This window comes from Melospiza melodia, chromosome 20 (assembly GCF_035770615.1).
Source record: "Melospiza melodia melodia isolate bMelMel2 chromosome 20, bMelMel2.pri, whole genome shotgun sequence".
NCBI lineage: Eukaryota > Metazoa > Chordata > Aves > Passeriformes > Passerellidae > Melospiza > Melospiza melodia.
In genome coordinates, this window is record NC_086213.1 from 12,807,672 (window position 1) to 12,823,120 (window position 15,449).

Sequence of the window (15,449 nt, forward strand, 5' to 3'; positions counted from 1 at the left end):
CAGGACAGTCTTCAGTGCCCCCAGGTTAAGGTTTCAGATGAACCCCTCTGAGTTCCCTGTGAGGAATTTTCCCTTTGAAGAAAAGGATCTTTTTATCTCCATCACTCTAACAGAGAAGCTCTGAAACTGATTTTGTTCATGTTCCCAGCTCTGGGCAAAGCCACAGCCACACAATTCTACAGTCCAGGGTTTCAGAGGGAACAGTGGCCTTGTTTCCAGGAGAACAGCCTGAAACACAGACTGGCCCCAGGCAGCCAGGCCCGAGGGACTGGGCAGGAAGCAGCTCCTGTTCCAGCACTGGAGCAGTTCCCACTGCTGCTCTGGGTGAAGCACAGCTTTACTGCCAGGCTGAGCCTGGCTAATGGGCACAGCTGACCCTGATTTTCACTTCAAAAAGAAGCTGTAGTTGGAACGATTTAGAAAGGCAGGATTTTCTATGCAGTCCCAGGGTTGGTGCAGGCAAAAAGATCTGCATTAGATTAATTCTGCTGGATCCCTGGTGCTGTGTGGAGCTCCCACCCATCTTCCAGGGCATAGAAAACCCTCCCAGCTTTAGCACACAAGCAGTGCCACTTGTCACACATGCCAACAGCACAATAAAAGGGCCCCTTCAAGCCACAAGATGAGAGGCTCAGGGGAAAAGTAGCCTTGAGTTATCTGGATGCAGAAGAGAGAATCCAGCACCTGTGGCAATGAACAAAGTCAGGCCCTGTTATCAGCTTGGACTGGTGCCACCAGCAGAGACAATCTGCTGTTTCCAGAGTGCCATTTCAGTTGAAGCTGTTTGGACCCAGCCTGGGAATACAATGCTGGGATTATCATCACAGCAGCCTTGGGAAATAGGCTTCCCTTCCTGAAATTCAGTGCAGCATTTTTGCAATAAAACTGATCTAATTGCATCCTCCAGTCCCCTTTTTGCAGTCATGCCTGCGAGGGACACACAGGACACAATCAAATTCTCTTTCCTGGCATCCCATGTTACTAATGACCATTGTCCTACCAGTACTTTGCAGGGTGAGTTGGCTTCCCTAGTTCCCAGCCAGCCTAATTTGGGTTTTCCCCCAGTTTTTTAATTAAGCAGAAATCAATTCCACTTCTATGAGCCGGTGGCCACATTCTGCTCCCAGGTACTGATGAAAATGCAGAATTAATCACTTGCCCGTCAGCACTGGGTGGAACCCCCAACCTCCTCATACCCACAGAGCAAATTTTCCTCAAGCAGGAACTCCTGGCCATTTACTGAAGGATGATTGAGGAGCTCAGAGCACCACACACAAACTCCCTAAGCGGAGGGAGGGAAAACAAAAAGAGATCTTGTTCTTCTTCTGGGGCACAGATTGTTATCATATCACAAAAGCCAGCAGCTGAAAAGATTCCAGCCAGGAAGCACCACGCTCTGAGAACAGGTTAGACTGCCTGTCCTTCCCTGGGAGACTGACACCCAACGGGATCAGGATGGAAATGAGTTATCCCGACTGCTGGGCTCACAGCCATTATCAGATGCTGGAGTGTTTTACATACCTCCTTCTCTGTGGGCTCCTCTTGGCATTCCCCAGAACACGTGCAGGAGCAGCTGCATTCAGCTGTGGTGTCAGATGAACGTTACCTTGAAAACCCAGAAAGCAAAAAACACCCCCAACCAGAGCGGCTCGACGTTGAGTGGCAGAGGTAGTATTTTATTTTTTTTTTTGAGCATCCCTCCTCAAGGACACTAAATTTAGAGTTTGTAAAACATCACTAAATGAAAACAAAACATTGCCAATAACAAAAATGCAAACCTGCTGGAAAGGAAAATGCAGCAGCATTCAAGTATCAGAAAACATGAGAGCTAAAGTGCTTGAGAGAATTTCCTAACTATGCAGAGTCTGAAGTCAGTGTTCCCCTAGAAATGCTATTTTTAAAACAGCACTTGCCTGGCTGCATAGGATTTTTCATCAGTCTATAGCAGGATAACACTACTAAGCCAGAGCCATTACCCCAAAGGGCTAGGAGCAACACATTTCTTTCTGTCCCTCATACTAAAATAAATTATATCCAAAGAAACACATTATAAAGTTCAGGCAGCTGAAGCCGGACTTCAAGGAACGTGACAGAACGGATTCCCCATGCAGTGAAGTCGCTAGCATGGCCTGAAGCTGAACAAAGCTTTGGTGGGATTTATAAAGTGCTGTTTTTTAGTGTTTTTTGCCTGTCTTTAGTAGTGGTTTTTTTCACACCAGCACCGGGGTTGTGAGTTAAAAAAAATTCTGAACAGACCAATTTTCAGTGGATGCTGGAGCCAGACAGACATTGCACAGTGCACACAAATAACGTTAAAAAACTACAAACAAATCGAACAAAAAAAACCCCAAGCCCCAAAACCTAACCCACATATGGTAAAACGTTTCATCCTTAAAAACAAACACCCACCAAGCACCAAGAGCAAATCAGAAAGTAACATCTGCCTCCCGGTCCCCTGGCTTGTCCCAGCAAGGATGGATACTACGTAATTCAAGCTCAGCAGCAATGGTTGAGAGCCTGAGCCTGCAGGCACTCAGTGCAAAACTCTCCCGCATTCAACTCTATGGGAGTGATCCAGTTTTCACCAAAGCCAAAGGGAACTCCCTACAGGCTTCAGCCAACTTTGGATTAACCCCATAGACTGACAGAGGGAGCAGGACCTTGCTTTACAGTCAGTTTTTCTATCCAGCCACAAAAGCCACCCCCTGAAATTCCTGGAGGGGTTTTCAACCTTCCCCCCCCCACGCATGCATTTAACATCCATTACAGTTAATAGCAGTTACACATGCAGATCGATGGGAGAAAAGTCCCAGTCGAGAGGAGTTACTGGAAGTAAGAAAAGAAACACAGTAGAAATGCTGAGAATTGCTAAGGACCCAGCTCCCTCGAGTGAATCCCTGCTTTGCTGGCTGGAAGCTCTATGGTGTGTGTTTGGGTGTGCAGGGTGTGTGACGTGGGGCGAGCCAGCGGCGCCGTTCTGCCACCTCCATGTCCCAGCTGTTCCTTCTGCCACCTCCATATCCCAGCTGTTCCTTCTGCCACCTCCATCCATCCCAGGGAGCGTCCGAGCGCCGGCCGCCCTCACTTGGGCGCGGCAGCGTTGGTGAAATCGTCCTGTGCCGTGGCGGCGGCTGGCAGGGAATGGGAATGGTCTATCCTGAACTCCTCCTCCAGCCCCCCGGGCGCCTTGGCCGCGTCCCCCCGGGCTGCGGGCTGGCCACTGTCCGTGCCGCCCCCCTCCAGCCCCAGGATCTGTCTCTGCACCAGCTTGGAATAAAGGCCTCCTTCTTCCATCAGCTCCTTGTGCGAGCCCTGCTGCACCACGCGGCCCTTGTCCAGCACAATGATGTTGTGTGCCCTCTCCACAGTGCTCAGCCTGTGAGCTATGACAAGCACCGTGTGGTTCTGCAAGTCGCCGTAAATCGCCTGCTGAATCTGCGGGGAGAAAAGGCGTTAGTGCCCGGCCACTGGGACAGCAGCAGCTTTGTGGGCTCTGGCCAGAAAGCTCTGGACAGGGGATGGGTTCTGCTCTGCTCCCTGCAGCACTGCCAGCACCAGCATGTCCAGCCCAAAGATCATCTCAGTCCAGCCAGGTGAGCTACAAGCACAGGTCTGGTCCTGCAAGATGGGGACTTGTTACAGCTGGGCCCCAAATTTGGAGGCCACGTGGTGCTGGCAGAGACTGCAGGAAGCCAATATCTGGTGAAAGCAGCTGCTGAGTAAAGCAGGATTTTTTCCTCAGTATATCAAGGTAAGGCAAGAGAAGGTTTTTTTCCAGTCAAGAGACAATAGCACTGACGTCTAAAGGCAGGCAGGTGGCCATGAGGCAAATGTCACATTGACACCCCTGGGTAGCCAAAACTAGCCCTGGGCTGGCATCAGGTACCACACCCGTGACTGAGGGCCTGTGAGGCAGCAAGCTGCTCCAAGGTCAGACACTTGTGCTGTCCCAGCAGGATTTGTCCTCTGGGATTGGAGGCACATCCTCAAATCCCAACCTTGAACAGCCTTTCCCTTGTGTCATTGCATAAGGGAGGCCAAACTTCCACACAGATAAACCAGTTCACAGGATGCTCAAGGCTTTTCCTGCAAGTGTGACTTCCTTTGTGCCTTGGCTGGGATTTGAGCTCAGTCACTCCTACTCTCCTTGCTGCAGCACTATTTTATACGATCTTCCTCTGTATCCTGTCCTAAAAGGCTGCACAGAGTCTGTATGCCAATTAACACCTTCCACATTGAAAAAAAAAAAAAATCAGCAAAGATCCCTACCTCATCAGGTTTGTCAGGCATTGGCTGCTGTGAGCATGGAATTATTCCTTTCCTGGTGGCTACAAGAGCATCGGAATCAAATTCCTGCTACGGAGTTAGCGCTTCACTCAACCCTCTGATGGCACCATATCAAGAATAAGTTTGTCCACTGGCTGGGTACTGAGCCTACAGTCTGTCCTCCCAGCCCTCTTTCTCCCAAACACCAGGGCACCCTCCCAGCCCTCTCTGTCCCAAACACAGGGCACCAGAGCACTCACCGCGTGCTCGCTCTCCGCATCCAGCGCGCTCGTGGCCTCGTCCAGGATGAGGATGGGAGGGGCTCGGATCAGGGCCCTGGCAATGGCCACCCTCTGCTTCTGCCCCCCCGAGAGCTGAGCTCCTTTTTCCCCTGCCTCTGTTGGGTCAAGGGAGAGAGGGAGGGGTCAGAATGGAATCCCAGAGCTGGCGGGGCGTGCAGCTGGCAGCCCCAGCAGGACGGGTGGTACCTGTGTGGTAGCCGTCCTGCAGCTCGGTGATGAAGTTGTGGGCGTTGGCCTTCTGGGCAGCCTGCACCACGGACTCGAAGGAGGCTGAGGCCAAGCCATAGGAAATATTGTCTGCAATGGAGCGGGCAAACAGCACGGGCTCCTGGCTCACCAGGGAGATCTGCAGGAGGCAAAGGGAGAGCAGGGCTCAGAGCAGAAGATGCACTGCACGATATCTCTGACCGTTGATATTTGTTCCTGCTTAGATATAGATATGATATACAGATATAGAAATGTCATTAACCAAGACAGGGAAGTGCTCATGGTGAGCTTCCAGTGAGGATGCCAACATAAATGTGCCCAGTTTGCACCTTCTGCTGGAAAGAAACCTGATGCAATGCTGGCATGTTGGCATCTGGGATGGGCTTCCCCCTCCTAAAGCCTGCTGTGGTTTCGCTCCAGATCTGTTATTGCCATCACTGTTTGCTTTTCCCAGAATGGAAAACCAGTTGCTGGGAGAAGTCAAGCTGGAGAGACCCTCTCCCAGGCCCTTGCTGATTTTCCTTTCAAGGCCAGTAGTCACACTTGGGCCGTGTGAATGAGCCCTCTTGCATCTTTTAATCCCAAATGAGCAAGTTAGGGAGGTGACTGCTGCAATTCCTTATTTGCTTAGCAACAGTCTCCCTGTCCTGCCTAACAGCCATGGCTGTTCACTGCCACGTTCAGCTGCTTTATCAAACCCTTGATATTGGAATACATCAAACCTTTCAAAGCAGTACTCAGAATTGTGCAGGAGAGAGCCAGGGAGACACGGTCATATTTTAATTGATTTCTCCCCATGCCCCTAACACCACACCAGGCTTTCTAAACTGAAAGATTTGCTTGGCCTTTGATTTTCGCTCTGTACGGGCAGGGAATGTAAATTAGTCACAGTGACTTTGGCTTTCCAGCCTCTCTCTGATCAATTGTTTTCAGGTTTTCCTGCTGACTGCTGAGGCCATTTGCTCTGGAGGCAAACAAAGGAGGCAGTTACTTGCAGAGATGAAGGCTGATCTGTGCTGACACACAGATGAGAGCTGAGGGGCCCAGACCCCTCTCCTAGGCAAAGCACCAGCCCTTCTGGTGCTCCAGCTGCTGCCAGGATCCTGAGAGGTTTAACTCCCCATTAGCTGAGAATTACTCTGAGATCTTAAGGCAGAAATTGCTGGAGGAATACAAAACTCTTTTTTCCAAACCCAATTTAGATGATAATTAATCCAACAGCCAAAAACATATCTCTACTGTGTTGGCCAAAAAATACCAAACAAAAGATATTTTTTGTTCTGTTTTTGGAAGGCTTCCCCTTCCCCTTGAAACCATCCTCCATCCCCTTCCTTTCCACCCCCACAAATTATCCAAATTCATTTCTTGGACCACTTCCAGCCTCCAGCTTTCTGGACATTTCTGCCAGATGAAACCCAAAGCAACGTGCAGCAGTGCCATGCATCCCCTCAGAGCCCTGCAGGTGGCAGGTGGGCCAAGCAGAGCTCAGCTATCCCCAGCAGAATACAGTATCAGTGGCTCGTACCACGGAGTGCAGGTACTTGTGATCGTACATGTTAATGGGACGCCCATCCAGCAGCACCTGCCCGTCCTGCAGCGGGTAGAAGTTCTCCAGGATGTTGACACAGGAGCTCTTCCCACTCCCTGAAGGGCCCACCAGCGCTGTCACTTTGCCAGGGTGCAGGGTGAAGGACACGTCCTGCAACAGGGACGGGAGAGCGTGCTCAGGTCCAGGCTTTTCTCAACGTCCTGGGGCACTACACAAAAGGACAAGCCAGAATCTGGCCAGAGTGCCCCTCTGCCTTGGTGATGTGCCACATCAGCCATTTCTCCTGGCTCAAGCCTCCAAATTGCTTCAGATTTGCCTGCTGATGTAGCAGGTCCTCTAAAAAGCAAACTGACCTCTTTGCCTCTTCCCCCTGTCTCCCAGCCCCTCTCCCACGGAAGCAGTCTGAGGCAGCTTGGCACGAAGCCCTGTACCACGCTGACATGTTTAATGCCTGAGCAGGGAACAAGGCTTTTATTAATAAATCTCATTCCTTGTAAGGAAGGCCGGCCCTAAACACCCGCTGCTCCTTTTAATCTGTTTTCCAGCAAGCACTGAGACTGCCTGTACCCATCTCTGACAGGCAGCTGACCTTTCCCTGGCTGGGCTTTGCTCCTGGCCAGGATGGAGCAGCAGCACGTGGTGCTGGCAGTGTCCACAGGGCTCACCTGGAGGACCTGGGTGGCAGAGCGAGTGCGGTAGGAGAAGCTGACGTTCCTGAACTCCACCCTGCCCTCCACGTGATCCGGGGCCAGCGAGCCGTCGTGCACCATGGTGGGCTGGCGGTCAATGAACTCAAAAACCTTCTCAGCAGCTCCCACGCCCTGCATGAGGCCGCTGTACACGGAGCCGATGGACTGCAAGGGAAGGGGCAGCGGTGAGACCCTGCCAGGAGATGGGGAATCAGCCGGTGCCGCTCCAAAGGGAATGGCTGAGGCATTCCCAAGTCTCCCATCGCCTGATGCTGGCTGCAGGCATCGGACACGGGGAAGGAAAACTCTCCCTCCTCTGTTGGGTATGGAAGGGATACATGGACAGCCCAGGGAAAGGGTGTTTTTCAATATTAAACTCAGAGCTGCAGAACAGTTTGTACTTTAACTGCCCCTCCCACCAGGAGGGGGAAAAATCCCCCAAACCAAACTGAATCCACACCAAAACCACAGCCTGGAAACGCCACCAGAGCCTGCAGTCATCTGAGCAGATGGTGAGAGCCAGGCAAGCTGCCTCCAACTCTGCTCTGCCCCTGCACAGAGGCTGAAGCACCACCAAAACCACACTTGGCTGTCAGGAAACCTCGACTGGATCATTCCTGCCTGGATTAGCCAAGTTTTTGCCTCTGCAAGGGGAAGGCAGCCCTGGGTGGGCTCTACCATCCCACCCACAATCCCATCTTGCTAATGTGCTGCCAACGCAGCAGCTTGCAGCCTATTCCTGGGAAAGGGAAAAAAAAAAAAAAAGCAATATAATTAAGTTTTTAATGAAGCCTGAAATTTAACAGGCAGCTTTGTAATCCCTTCATTCTTCAGGCCAGGAAATGTGCTTGGCAGGCAGCCCAGGGCTCTGCCCTTCAGCAGGGCCAGCCTGACCCCTATGCTCCCAGCTGCCTTTTTGGGGGACAAGCTGCTTCAGGAACATGAGGGTTGTGAGACCACAGCAGGGGAGGAATGGGGAGCAGAGGGGAGGATCTGCTACAGCACCAAAGAAATGAGTCATGGGAAAGTCAGCACTGGATCTATCCCTGGGACCTTCTGGGAGATGGAAGGGGTAGCCCAGAGCGTGGGGAGGCCCTGGCACAGGATGCCCAGAGAAGCTTCCACACCCATGGAAGTGTCCAAGGCCGGGTTGGATGAGGCTTGGAGCAGCCTGGAAAGGTGTGGAAGGTGTCCCTGCCCAGGCAGGGAGCTGGAATGAGATGGGCTTTAAGGTGCCTTCCAAACCAACCCATTCTGGGGTTCCCTGCTAAAACTGACTCACCTCCATGCAGTCCCCCAGGACAAATTCATAAATGATGAAGGATATCAGGTTTCCACTCGTCATTTGCCCAGAGATCACGAGGTGTCCTCCATAGTAAAGGATGCTGACCTGGACCACCAGCAGGGTCAGCTGAAAGCAAGAAAACACCCCAGAATCAGCAAGGACAAACGGATATTTTGGTGCATTTGTCATTATTCACACAACAGCCCAAACTTCATGTGTTGACATTTATTCTTTGAGCCCTGAGCTGAGGATCCCTGACAGAGCAGCTGACAGCCCTAGGAGCGAGCATGGAAATGAGAAAAACAACTCAAGTACACGGGCTGATTTAAGGAGCTGGGCAGATATCTTTCAACAAAACAAGTCCCGAGGGACAGCAGCCAAGGAGGCAGAATTTATCTGAAATAACAGAGCATCTCATGAACTCTCTTGGACTGAGATCTTCAAGCATAATAATCTATGTTCAAATTATCCAAGGCATGCAGTCACCTCACCACTAAAATAAACTTTCCGCTATACGAGTGTGACACATTTTAATTTAGAACACAAAATCAAGCCAGGAGTTAATGCAGAATATCCTCCTTGCCTGTACAAGTCCCAGAAGCATAACCCCAGCTGTCACCTGAAGTCTGTGGGGGGTACCACCTACTCCAGAAAGGAGACAGATCAGCCCTGATGTGACAAAAATACCAGCTCCTTTTATTCAGCTGGTTTTGTTCCATGCTGCCCAGGTGCTCCAAAAAGCAGCGATGCCCTGGTGCCCTGTGGGACCAGAAGAGGTTGTAAATTCACACAGACAAAAATACAGGAGGAAAAAATGCCTCCTCTATAGCTCTGCCATGGTCTGACCTTAAGCTCCTGCGTTCCCTCCAAGACCCTACCAGGGCTGAGTTGTATCCATTGCCTTCTTTCTACGTGAGCCCTGCAGGAGCGGTTTTTGAGGGCTTTTGCCTTCTCAGATTTGTCAGGATCAGTGTCAACCCAGCTCACGCTCCAGCTTCACCTGGAAGCCCAGAAACCATGCTAATAATGCTCCCATTTTGTTTCCAGACTTGGGAAGCCATAAAGTCTCTCACAGCTGCATGAAGGCACCGTAACTCACAGACCCTTCACCAGCCTCGATCCCTGAACGCACAGAGACAAGGGCAGCCTCGCGTGAGGGTTCTGCCCTGGAGAAATCCCAAACCATCTGGTGTTAAACGATGAAAAAGCATTTTGCGGGGGGGGGGGGGGGGTAAATATTAAAAAAGCCCAAAGGCAGAGCCCAGCAGCCTCCCCCTGCCACCACCCACACACAGAAGATCTCCGTTGCCGAGCAGAAGCTCAACCAACGCCGCGGCTGTTCGCAGCCGGAGCCCTGGCACAGGCAGGCACTGCAGCACCACGCAGCCATGGGCTGCTCCACCACCCTCAGCTCCTGTCAATTATTGCCCCATCTGAACTTGAAGCAGGAAAAACAGGCAGCTCCATGGAACGACACAACGCTGCCTTGGAGGGTATTTTTATCCATCCATTTTGATGGATAAAAATAACAAAAGATCGAGAGCCTGGGGATCACCGGCAGCAGAAAGCAGAGTTCCCTGGGAGCAGAGGAGAACCACGTGTGCTTTGGGATATGGAGAGACCCCCCTGCCCATCCCAGCCCCACACAGGGAGCCCCAGGGCCATCCACCTACCCCACTGGACCAGACATAGTAGGTGTAAGCCATGGCCTCCCGCTTGTTGAGCTTGTACACCTGCTGCAGCTTCTGCCAGTACACGTTGGCCTCCGTCTCCTCGTTGGCGAAGCTGCGGACGGTCTTCATGGCCGAGATGGTCTCCTCAGCCGTGTTGTTGGCCTTGGCCAGAGCGCTCTGCACATCCTTGGAGAGCTTCTGCAGGGAGCAGGGGGAGGCAGAGGGCGTTCAGTGGGTGCCAGGCTGCCCATGGCACATCTCCCCACTTGTCCCAGGCTCTGGAACCCCACCAGTGACTCCAAAGGGGGAGGAGAGATGGCACAAGGACAGGCAGATCTATACAGGACATTCCACAGCCCAGCCACCTCTTCTATCAGACATGAGATGCTTCCACTCCTGAGCAGGAAGCAAGGTAAGAGCCCAGGCTACACCTGTCTGCCCTCACAGGTTTAATGTCACCTTCCTGCCTGCACTGCTGGCAGCAAAACACTCCAGCATCACTCCCACTGGCTCCAAGGCCACCCACAAGCTCCCTGATGGCTTCACAACGGGACCAGCCCAGCACTGTGGCAATGCCAGCTGCTCCTGCCTACCTGGTAGTACTTCCCATAGACATCAGACACCAGCATGATGATGGGGAAGCCCATGAAGGTGACCAGGGAGAGCTTCCAGGAGAGGCTGAACATGAAGAAGATGACGCCCGTGGCCTTGACCACGTTGCGCAGGAAGATGTTGATGTTCTGGGAGACCAGGTCGCTCACGATGGTCGTGTCCGAGGTCAGGCGGGAGATGACGTCCCCTGCAGCAACGAGGGGTCGGGGAAGGGGAGAGCAGGGACGTGTCACCACTGCAGGTCACTGCCTAACCGTGTCCCACATCCCATGCCAGGGGCCAGATGGAGCTGCCCATCCAACCAGCTGGGGGTCTAAGGGGTGGCGTGGGAGGGGGGCAACTCTCCACCGCTGTGGATGCAAAGCAAAACAGAGGAGCTTGGATTGCTGCATGCACGAGGAGCAGGAGGTGGCACCTGAAGGCACAGGCTACATCCCTGGGTCACCAAGGGTGGCTGTAGGACAGCAAAGGGGACTGTGGAAGCATCCTGTGCTGGAGGGCAGCCCACAGGCCTTACACAGCCCACAGCCTGGAGCTGGCCCGAGGGACCTGAGGACATGGGACAGCTACTGAGGGATGAGGCTCTGGCGGTGCCTTTTGGTGGAGCTGAGTGTTACAGCCAGCAAACACCACACTGAGCTCCTGAATCCTTGGCCTGTGTTTGAGTCCAGCTGAATTCCCAAGCTTTACTGCAAGTCCAGGGTTAGCCATATCCCACTTGCAGTAACATCTCTGCTGCCCTCAGCTACCAAGGGACTGTGCAGTGACTGCTAAATACAGCAACAGCCTCAAAGCTAAAAATACCACTGAGACAAAATTAAATGTGTGCAAGTTACACCAGAGTGGCACACACGGGCTGGGACTGGGACAGGACTGAACTGGAAGCAGGGACAGCAACAAGCACACCCAGCAAGCCTCACACATCTGAGGCTCCAGGGACAGGAGCAGAGCTGGAGAGCAGCCCACCAATAGGCACTGATGGGAGGAAGGAAATGGGAGTTCTGGGGGTGGGACTTCTGGATGCCAGGCAATGGGACATCCCCACGGTGGGAGGCAACAGAAAGGGAAGAACTTTCTGCCCCTATTTCTAACCACGAGCAGTGGGTGCTGCCTCTGGCTGCCCCCAGTCTGCTGTATGAGAGTAGAGCAAGCCACGGGGAAAAAAATCTGGGATGGGATAGAGGGGTTAGAGCAAATCCAGGGGAGAGGGGAACCAACCTGTGCGATTCTCATCAAAAAAACTCATCTCCTGAGACACCAGGGACCTGAAGAGGCAGTTCCGAAGGCGGATGTTCAGCCGGGCAAAGATGAGCGTAAAAACGCCGCCCCGGATACCTGCGGCAAATGAGCTAATTGCAGATAAGAAACGTTATAGAGCCATGGACACGAAACCCTCTCAGCCACACCAACACCCCCATGCCTGGCCAAGGGCCTGGGCAGTGCTGACACCACTTATCACCAGCCCACACCTCTCCTGGCGCCACCAGCACAGTGGTGGCTGGTCCTAACCACAGCAGGCACGAGTTTTGGGAAGGAACGCAGCACTGCTGGAACAGCACTCCCCAGGGAACCCATTCCCTGTGTCCATTCCTGCTCCCTCACCTCCAGCAGATGGACACAAAGGGCCACACAAAGGCCTTGTGACTGCCAGCCACGGCCTCTCTGCTCAGAGAATTCACAGCACATCCCTGGGGCTTGGCAGCAAACTGGTGCAGTGGGTGCCTGTGCCCACCATCACCACGAGCTCCTGTGGGAAAACCCCAAACTCCTTGCCAGGGCCAGATCCAGCCCCTGCATTACCTTCCAATGGCAAGCAGTGACATGACCAGCACTGCTGTGGAGAAGCGATCCATGCTCTTCTGCACCACGATGCCATCGATGGCCAGCCCCGTGTAATAGGGCAGGAAGGTCTCTCCTGCAGGACAAGCACAGGACATGGGGGTTCAGTCCCACTGCACAGGATCTGTGCCAATTCCCAACTGTGACAGCCTGTGGACATCCCCACCCCAGAGATACTCGGCCATCACACAATGAGGACGTTGCACTCCCTGTGTATTTTATCCCCAATTGCATTTGGTGTTGCCCCATTGCATTTTTCACCCGCCCCATGCAGCACATGCCACCCAGCACCCCCAAAAAAGCAATCCTAGGGTGCTTCCATGCCCCATCACCGAGGCTCCTCCATCCCTCCTGGTGGGGATGGGAGCACCCCACAGCCTGCCTGATCCCTTCACTCACCCAGGGCGGCCACCAGGAGGAAGAAGGAGGCAATGCCCAGGAAGAAGGCATCTGGCTTGGTGTAGGACAGCAGTTTATGGATGGTGGGACCTGCTGCCTCCTCCCTCTTGTCCCTCGGGGTGCCCCCATCACAGCTCTCCTCCACCTCGGCACGGGACTCGGAGCTGGGCCCCAGCGCCTCGCGGGACGAGGTGACGCAGGCCAGCAGCTGCCACAGCCCGAAGGTGGCCGCCAGCGCCACGTAGGTCCAGGCAAAGAGCCCCCAGAACCAGGGGTCCCTGATGGTCTTCCGCACCTCCGAGTAGAGCAGCAGCTTGACCATCATGTAGATGCCCATGAGGAGGCAGACGACGGCGATGAAGGTGCGCGAGGCCCGGAGGCGCCGGGGCCCGTAGGCCGTGTTGGTGGCCACGCCGATGGCGGCGCCCAGCAGCACGCAGCTGCGGTACAGGCAGCCCCCCCAGATGTCCAGCAGCGAGTTGAAGATGTTGAAGTGCCGCAGGTCCTGCAGGACGTTCCGGCCGCCCTGGCCGTGCGTGTAGAGCAGCGTGGTGACCACGACATCGGCCCCGCTGAGCGCCAGCGTGCTGGCCACCGCCTTCCAGGCCCGCATCGTCACCGTGGGGCCGGGGTCACTGACGTGGGGAGAGGCAGCTCTAACACAGCAAGGACGGGCTCATGTCGGCCTCTGCTGCGGGGTGAGAGAGGGGGACGAGGTTATTTACCTCAGAGAGGAGGCAGGGAAAGGGAAGGACATGGGGGGACAACTGTGCCAGCTCCCCACCAACCCATTCTTACCCCAGACACACCATCTGCACCTCCCTTCCCCTCTCCTGCCGCACACGGTATTTCATTAAATGAGCAGCACAAAGGAAGACAAAGTCTCCTCCCGGATGCCTTCACCCATCCTGAATCCCAAAGCAGAAATCTGGCAATCCCGATGGGAATCTGGCTGTGGTGGCTGCCATCACATCCGTGCACCCACGTGTCCCGTGCTACGGAGCCGTGGAGGTGTTAAACTTGGACAGTCATGATCCCAGAGTCCCTGCCCACCTTTCCCAGGACAAATCTGAAACCAAGCAGCCAAAACCGTAGGAACGCAGACAGGGGAGCAGCTCAGCTCTACAACGGATCCCGCCCATCAAAATAAGACTAAACCATATGTACCGCAGCTTGCCACACCTTACTGTCCCCAGCCCTCCTGGATATTAACTCGGGGTAGCACTGAACCCGCTGTGCAGTCAGCGCGCAGTTCAATGACACAACAAAAATCCCGAGAGGAAATTAAAAAGGGATTGGAATTCCAGCGCTGCGTCCCGCGGGACAGGAAGGCTCCGGGCGGGCAGGACGCTGCCCTCGCTGCCGCCGGTCTGCGATGGCGGGGCAGGCTCCGAACGGAGCCGGCAAAGGGCGCAAAGCCCGACCTGCTCCGAGCCGCTCACCTGCGCCGGTGCCGTGCCCCGAGGAGCCACGCGTTGGCAACAGGGAGGTGCCCGATCCCGAAATTTGTGCTGGCTCAGCAGCTGGTGACGGTGCACAGTGCGGGAGGCACCGCGCTAAGGGAGCCATGTGTCCGCCACACTCCGGCCTGTGCGACCGCAGCGCCCAAAACCGAACCAAGGGACCGAGGGCAGCCCTGGCACCGGACAAGCTGTGCCCTTGGGCGAGAGCCTATCGGTGGTCGGGCAAATGGGATAAAAAGCTAAAAAGCGCAGGAAAACAGGGCAGAGGCTGCAATGTGGGGAAGCACGGGGGTTTACGGGGTGGGTGGGGAAGGAGGGATGGACGCAAAGCAGAGCAGCGGTGCCAGGGAGGAGCAGCACACGCTTCCCAGGGTGCTCGCTGCTGCCATCCGCTGCAAAGCTGCGCGGATCCGGCCCACGGAGGAGGAGGAGGAGGAGGAGGCGGCAGCCACCGCAGCTCCCCAACACCCGCAGCATGTCCCCAGCCCCGAGCTGGAGCCGCCCAAGGTCCCCATCGCATCCCGCCTTCCCCGCGCAGGAGAACGTCCCGAGGCGGGGGAGACACCCGGGAAGGGCCGAGCCCGCCACAGCCCGGCCGGACCCCCACGCACGGCTCCCCCTCCCGAGCAGCTCAGCCCCGGCCCGCCCGGACGGCTCTTACCGGCGGCGGCTCGGGGATCGGCGGGATCAGCGCGCTCCGAGCGGCGGCGGCGCGTCCCGGGAACAAGGTCGGCGCTGGGCGTGGCTCCGCCGTGGCCCCGCCCCCGGCCCCGCCCTCTCCTGCGGCGCGCGCCCGGCCCCGCCCACGGCCGGACCGAGCAGCGGCACCGGGACCCCCCCGAACCCCGAATTTGGGGGTCCCCGGTGCCCCCGCCCCGCCCCGCCCCGGTAAACCCCGCCCCGACGCGGCAAAGGCAGCCCCGGAGTCCCCCCCCCCCCCGAAGGTTTTTTATCCTCCCCAAATACACGTTTTTAAATTTTTAAAATTATTTTATTGGTTATACCATGTCATTTCTGCAGTAGAGAGGGAAAATACAACACAGGAGTTGGCTCAAAAGCAACCGGGAAAAGAGCTCGAAGTAATATTTTAAGTTAATCCTGAAACAGGGGCTCGGTGGGTTTAATTAACCCCTGAAGAGGGACTTGACAAGGGTTTAATTAACCC

The 15,449-nt window shown here is 54.9% G+C and overlaps 1 protein-coding gene across 1 annotated transcript; it reads right to left on the reverse strand.

Moving 5' to 3' along the window:
• Positions 1–1,649: 1,649 nt before the first annotated feature.
• ABCB9 (ATP binding cassette subfamily B member 9) lies at positions 1,650–15,028 on the reverse strand. The gene is made up of 12 exons (XM_063173118.1): positions 14,946–15,028; positions 12,822–13,512; positions 12,384–12,498; positions 11,802–11,932; positions 10,565–10,770; positions 9,972–10,169; positions 8,296–8,424; positions 6,990–7,178; positions 6,301–6,474; positions 4,755–4,914; positions 4,527–4,663; positions 1,650–3,435 (listed from the first exon to the last, which is right to left on the reverse strand). Exons 2-12 carry the CDS (start codon positions 13,432–13,434, stop codon positions 3,082–3,084), a joined length of 2,406 nt encoding a protein of 801 aa, XP_063029188.1. The 5' UTR covers positions 13,435–13,512; positions 14,946–15,028; the 3' UTR covers positions 1,650–3,081.
• Between the last annotated feature and the right edge of the window lie 421 nt (positions 15,029–15,449).